General features: G+C 52.0%; 1 protein-coding gene across 3 annotated transcripts in view; it reads left to right on the plus strand.

The window, feature by feature from the left end:
* The window catches only part of TBC1D22A (TBC1 domain family member 22A), a 106843-nt gene that overhangs the window by 56186 nt on the left and 43835 nt on the right, over positions 1–6822 (plus strand). For all 3 annotated transcript variants that reach the window (XM_069099303.1, XM_069099304.1, XM_069099305.1), the window contains exon 5: positions 2364–2434. In XM_069099303.1, coding sequence (XP_068955404.1) covers positions 2364–2434 — 71 coding nt within the window. The remainder of the gene's footprint in view (positions 1–2363; positions 2435–6822) is intronic.

A 6822-nucleotide genomic window follows, 5' to 3' on the forward strand; every position in this document is an offset into this window, starting at 1 on the left:
GCCTGAGTCTTCTGGGGCTCCTTCTGTTGTGCCCCCCTATATCAGGGCTGCCGATTGTGGGGGCCCCATGACAGGAGGACCTGATGGGAAGCCACCAGATAAGCTGGCTCCCAGAGCTGCTCTCTCTGCCCTTCTTGTCACGTGCGGCTTGGCCAGCGTCACAGCTCCTGCTGGATCCAGCCCTGACACTAGTGTGGGCTGGGTTGCATCCTTTCCTGGGATTGTTCGCTGGGTGCCCAGTCTTGGCCCTCTCCCGGAGGACCTTTCGTCTGTGTCTTTGTTCTGATGCCCGTATCTTTGTCCTTCAGTACTTGCCTGCTGCTTGGCAGAATGAGCCGGTGACATTTCTCCTCTTGGTTGGGCTGCCATTGGTTTTCACGTGTCCTGAAGGGGCTGGGGAGCCTGGGCTTCTCAGGCTTAGTCTTAGGTCTGTGATCGAGGAGGTCTGGGCTGTGTTGGCATTTCCAGCTTTTCTCATTGGAAGACTTTCCCAGATGAGATTGCTATTGTTTTCTGACCTTCCCTCGGATGCCTGGGACTCGCCCCGGCATTACACGGGCGTCCATCCAGTCACAGCTGCTTGCCGTGGATCCCTGGCCACGCCGTGGTCTTTGGGCTGGAGGTGGTTGTGTCAGCCCAAGGAGCACACAGGGCAGCTGGAGAAGACCTGAGCCATCATCTGGTCCAACCTCCTGTGTGCCCCTGAGGGATCCAGGGCCTGCTGAGATCTGAGCTGGAGGCATCCTGTGATTGTGGCCTCCCGAGCAGTGCAAGGCGGCTTCCTGCCCAGGGTGGGTCTCCTCATGTCGGCCAGAGGCCGCCTCCCAGTGGCTGACTGGGTTTTGGGGGAGTGGTGAGGTCTTGCTGCTGGCCTGCTCTGGTTCAGACGAGCCCTTGGGGCTTGGTTTGGGGATGTGCTGCTTAGGGGAGCAGCCCAGCACATCCTGAGAAGGGGGGGGGGCCCAGCCTTGTGTGATGCATCAGCTTGTTTTATGGTTTCATGTTGTACAGCGTGTTAATTAGAATGTGCTTGGGTTCATTGCTATATATAATGAGCTATACCTGCTCATTTCTAGATATAAAGCAAGCTTTAGTGCCAGGATCATTGGGGCGTCTTTCTCCTTTTACAGTCGCACACAAAGCGCTTTCTTTTCCCCTGTAACAGGCCTGCTTGGCTTTGTTTATTGTCAGCATGTCTGCAGAAACCTTGCGGGTGAGATTCTTGGGCCATCCGTGGCCCTGCCCTCTGCCAGGCAGGCGTAACTGAGTTAGTCCCAGCCCAGCCCGGCTCTTCACTGTTCCAGGCACATGCCACTCCCTTTACACCATTTCCCCAGATTACGCTCACCTCCTGTGTATTTCAGAGACTCTCAGCTCTGCCTGTTGTGAAGCCTGTGATTTGGGGCGAGACTGCATTAGTGATATTATTTCCTAGAATGCCGCTGTAGTTCCATGACTCAGACCCATGTGACACTTAATTCTCAAGCCAAGCTCTTGACAGTTTATTTAGTTTTGGGCCCTCATACGGATTTATTCACACACCTGTGTGTTAAACTCTGTGGATTAGATGTGGTCTCCCTCACAGTCTTTGTAACTTCACTTCCCTCTCTTTCGTATCAGCTGTGCCTGCTTGGGACCGCCCCCGTGCCATCAGGGTGCCCTCCCTCCTGACACGTTTGTGCCCAGAGGCCGAGGAGGGGGGGGGTGGTGAGGGAGCAGGCAGTGGGCTTTCCTGAGGAAAGGTGAGGCAGAGGGATGTTGGACCCTGGCCCGCTGCCTTGTGAGGCCTCCTCTGTGTCTCAGTTTCCCTCTCTGGAAAATGACTGGGTCAGACCAGATGGTTCTCAACGCCCATTTCAGCTGTGCCATTTTATGGCTTAGTTGGGAATGCATGAAGTCAATGGAGAATTTTGATGCCTTTGAAATGAGGGGGCATCAAATGTTATGAGTGGCTTGTCTTTATGTTTCACTGGGTGGTAAGGCTTTGGAGCAGGAAGGGGCCTCTGGGGAGGCCTCCTTGTGCCCGTTACCAGGCCAGGGCCCTCCTGTGGGGCCAGGCATCCAGCAGCTACCTGGGGGGCTTCTCTTTGGAAGCTTCTTGGAAAGCGCAGAATGTCAGGAAGGTTTTCCTTGGAGCTCCCGACATTTCTGTGCCCACTTGGAATCCAACTTGCACACTTAGTGGTGATGACTTGGTTTTGCACAGTCAATGCAAATATTGTAATTTGTACATTTCGGAGTTTAATTATGGGAGCAGCTGTGTTCTGATCACATTATGGCATTTTAGTCACCCCAGGAAAAGTTCTCGAGTAATCCTTTTTTTTTCTCTTCCTCCTCTTCCCCCAACCCTTTTATTTTAACAGAGGAATTAAGGAAGTTGAGTTGGTCTGGAATTCCCAAGCAAGTGCGTCCAATAACCTGGAAGCTCCTTTCGGTAAGTCTCCCTTTGGGGTCAGTGGAAGGCCCCCAGGGTTGCTTTGAGTTTGGGCCCATCAGTGGTGGTACAGACATTCAGGGTATCAAATGCCTTCTGCCTTCAGCCAAGATACCAGCTTCCTTTCTTTGCTCAATTTCAAGCTTGGTTTGATGAGGCTGTCAGAAAATGGGTGTTATTAAGAATTCATGACATCCACGTGTCTGGCTTTTCAGATTTTATTTCTCTAAATTTTGTATTATGTTCAAAGCAGTTACAGAAAGATTCCAATGTATGATAAGAACTCGACCATGAGATTGCTGATGGTTAATTCATTTCAATTCGACAAACACTTTTTCACATATTTACTCTGTATCGGACAGGCCTTGTGCCAGTCTTCAGGGGTACAGAGGTGAAAAGGGACACAGCCGCTCCCCTTTAGGACCTTACAGTCTCCTAGGGCAGATCTAGGTGGTTTGTACAAGGGTGGGTGTGATGAAGCAAAGGAGGGATGTCGGCAGAGTGGCCAGGCAGAACCGGAGGAGAGAACTCCGTCAGCGTGGATGGACACAGAGGGCTTGCCAGACTGAAGCTTTCCAGATGAAGGATGGTGGCCATCCGAGATAGGCAGGGCCCACACTGGATGGAACTTGGGCTTCGTCTGATAAACGAGGGCATTGTCACAGCAGTGGTCATTTTCTGTGATGGACGGTTGAGTCGGGGTCCTCAGATGGAGGTTTGCTGTCAGCACACTGTCCCATCTGTTTACTGTGCTGAGCTGGCCACGGCCACCTGTGGTGGGACTGAATTTTAGGGGCAGGTGTAGACAGCTTGATTTTTTCTGAAGGAGGAGAGTCACCAGGGAATACCGAATGTTTACTTCAGGTGGATGCTGATGCCCCAGCATTGAAAAGTCTCCTTTTTCCTAATGAGTCTTAATAAATGGGAAGCCTGGCCTTGTGATCTCCGGCAGGTTCCGCTCTTACCAGTGACAATCTATTGATTAAGGATTCTCTTTCAATTACAGCTCAGCCCCTGCAGGCGCCTTCATTTTCATTTGGGGCTTTGGAGCCAGGGCTTAGGGAGAGATGGCAAATTAATCACAAAATCCTTTCCCTCTTAAGACGGTCTCAATGTGGCAGGTTTCTCTGGCCTTAGCTGGGGGGCGGTGCCCGTTACTCATGCGATTCTCAGACTGAATTTCACCAAGTTTTGATTAAAATACCTTTAGGACACCATTCTGCAATTTGCAATTTATTGAAAATGTGGTGCTTCTGGATAGAGTGCCTTCCATTAATTACGTTACAGAGCTCTGTCTCCATCAGCTCTGTGCCCTCTGCAGTCATGTCCCCTTCAGTGTCCTGACCCCGGCTGTACATAGGATTGGTCGAAAGATGTGTGTATGCGAGGGGGGTGGGGGCCAAGCATTGTGACTTCTGATGGGGGATGAGGATTGTGGGCAGGGCATTGAGAGACACTGGTGTTCTTTCTGGTGGAACACCGGCACAAGCAGATGAGGGGAGTGATGGGGGGCCCTGGCCGCCCAGGCCAAGTTTGGTGCTCCAACAGGAAGGCTTGTTGGCTGCTGTGGCCCTAGAGCTGGAGACAATCAGTCGGAGACCCTCACTGTCCCCCCAGCTCTGCCTCTGAGCCTGAACCCTCTCAGCTAGGTTCTCTGTCCTCTCTGAGCCTGTTTTCTCATCTGTGAGTTGACAGCACACATACTCCTTAATTCAGAGGGTTTTTGAGCCTTTGCTTGGCATTACATTACAATATGGCAGGCCCAGAAGGCGCCTGGCACTATGTATCACAGTGGGCACAAGGTGGTCAGAGGGAGGGACTCACTGGGCGAGCAGGGCACCCGGCAGGGATGTGGCCAGGCCAGGCAGGTCTGAGAGCATGTGGCAGGCCTGGGAGGGGCCTGTCCAGGAAGCACTGTCAGGGCAAGCGTAGATAAGAGGGAGCCCCTGGGGTCTCCTGAGTAGGGCAGTGCCATGTACTTCAGAAGATACGCTCTGGCAGCCAGGGTGAGTTTGGACGGGAGTGTGAGAGGCTTGGGGAGGTAGACCCAGGAGGAGGCGTGGCCACAGTTCAGAGTGCAGGTGATGAGTGCCAGGCTGGTGGCCAGCTGGAAACGGGGCGGGCTCTTCTGGCCTCGTCTCCCCGTGTATCACACTTCGTCCTCTGCTTTCTTTTCCTTTGCAGGCTCCTGTGTTGTCTGATTAAACGCCTGCCCTGTGCCAGGCCTGGTGCCAGGCTCTGGTGATACAGCGGGAGGCCAGAAGGCCTTGCCCTCAGGGAGCTCACATTCTGATGGGGAAGGGGCCTTTTTCTCTGCTCTCCCTATGCAGCTTCACAGCAGGTGAATGCTTTCCCTGGCGCTCTGGGCCATCTTTGGGGCTGAGCCATGGACTGGACCAGGCTGGCTAAGGGCACTGCCTGGGGGGGGCTTTCCAGGGGTGTGATAGTAATGGCAATTAAAGATTCCCCTGTATTGGCTTGGTTTTCAAATTGATTGTGTTAAAGCCCAGAGTTTGTTAATCCCACCTGTGGGATGGGCTTGTTGATGTGAAAAGAAAGTCCTGAACTGGGAGGAGCTGGTGATGTAGATTTGGAGACACTAGAGAGAGGCAGAAGCTTTTTTTGGAAGCAGCACCTCGTGGAGAGAGAGAGGCTAAGAGAATTGCTGGTGGCCGCTTTGAATTGCCCTGGACTTTTGAGACCTGCCCCCTGAGCTGCCAAGGACTGAGGAGACATGGCTGTTTTGCTGGTACTTTGTCTGTCTGTTTTGATGTTATTTTGCCAGATTTGTCCACTGGTGAAAGACTGTCCTTTTGTTGAAGAAGTCCTGGAACCTGGCTGTTCGCTAAGAAGGCCTGCGACTGTCCTGCAGACAGAGAGTGAATACTGTCCACTGGTGAGGGACAGTACTGTTGTTGCAGGGGTCTGGAGACTGTCCTGCAGACAGAATGAATACTGTCCACTGGTGAGGGACAGTGCTGTTGTTGCAGGGGTCTGGGAGCCTTTCTGTTGGTTCAGAAGCCCTGAAGAAGGATTTTCTTGTTGTATGTTTACAGAAATCCTGGGAGAGGGCTTTGCTAATGTGTTCAGGGGTTCTAGGACTGTTCTACAGACAGAGGATAAATTCATGAAGGGACTGGCAATGTATCTTGTGGCTTTGCTAAGCCTTGTCTCCCCAGGAACTAAGATTGCTGAGAACTTGCCTCTTGTCAAGATGAAGAAAAGACCTCCATTTGGGTATTAAGTGCTGTGTTTAAACTTGATGTAACTCTGGGGTAGATTCAATTGTGATCCAGGGGTGGGGAACTTTTGACCTTATTGTGCTCTGTGATTGACAAATGAAGGTACTTTACCTATGTTTGGAAACTAATCTCCATTTGAGAAGAGGGGCTTTGTGGTGGACTTAATTAAGGTATAGCCTAGGGGTGGAGAAGTATTTAGACCAGAGACTTTGTAATTGATTGAATGATTGGAAGGTCCTGGGGTGGGGTAGGCCTTGGAGATTATTTAATCACACTTAGTAAATGCTGTATTTGGAATGATGTCATGTTTTGATCTTCTCTGTTCTGGGTTGGTCACTGAATAAAATAGAGAGCACCTATGCTGGTATTTTGAACCTGGGAAGTTGCCTTTCTTTTGGCATTACATTACAAGGGGTCACCAGAGGAGGTGCGACAGGCGTAGTCATTGGTCTGCATGCTTGTGGGTGGGGGGGCTCGTGCTGGGGAATGTTGGCGGGGGTTCACTGGCTGTGGGGCTCACAGATACTTACACAGAGAAGACTGGCTCAGTTGGCTGGGCCCTCATATCTTTGGAAGAGCTTAGTGCTTCTGGTCTTCTCACACCATGTGCCCCAGTCCCTGTGGACTCCCCCACCTTCTCTCCAAGGGAACAAGCAGCAATAGGGTGTCCTGTGGGCCTCGCTGGGAAGGCCGGCGTCTCTTCTCCCAGCTCGTGGCCTCGTCCTCTCTGCAAGAGGCAGGTGGGTGGTCACTGTCACTGGGCCAGGGACACTCAGTGAAATCTGCACCCTGAGGACCCCCAGGACACCACAGCATTGAAGAATGCTTGGTCTGTTTTCCTCTGGCTAGCAAAATGTGCGTGAGTGTGCGACTATGTGTGTGTTCAAGTGAGCGTGTGTGTGCAAGTGTGCGTGAGTGCATGCGAGTGTGTGTGCACGAGTGGGTGCAAGTGTGAGTGTGTGAGTGTGCATGTGTGCAACTGTATGTGTGTGTGAGTGTCCGACTGTGTGCATTCAAGTGAGCGTGTGTGCATGTGAGTGTGTGTGCGTGCATGAGTGCGCATGTGTGCAACTGTGTAAGTGTGTGTGTGTGCATGAGTGGGTGCAAGTGTGAGTGCGTGAGTGTGCATGTGTGCAACTGTATGTA

The sequence above is a fragment of the Petaurus breviceps genome, unplaced genomic scaffold (assembly GCF_028583685.1).
Source record: "Petaurus breviceps papuanus isolate PSGF00001 unplaced genomic scaffold, PetGlider_PUasm1.0 370, whole genome shotgun sequence".
Taxonomy (NCBI): Eukaryota; Metazoa; Chordata; class Mammalia; order Diprotodontia; family Petauridae; genus Petaurus; species Petaurus breviceps.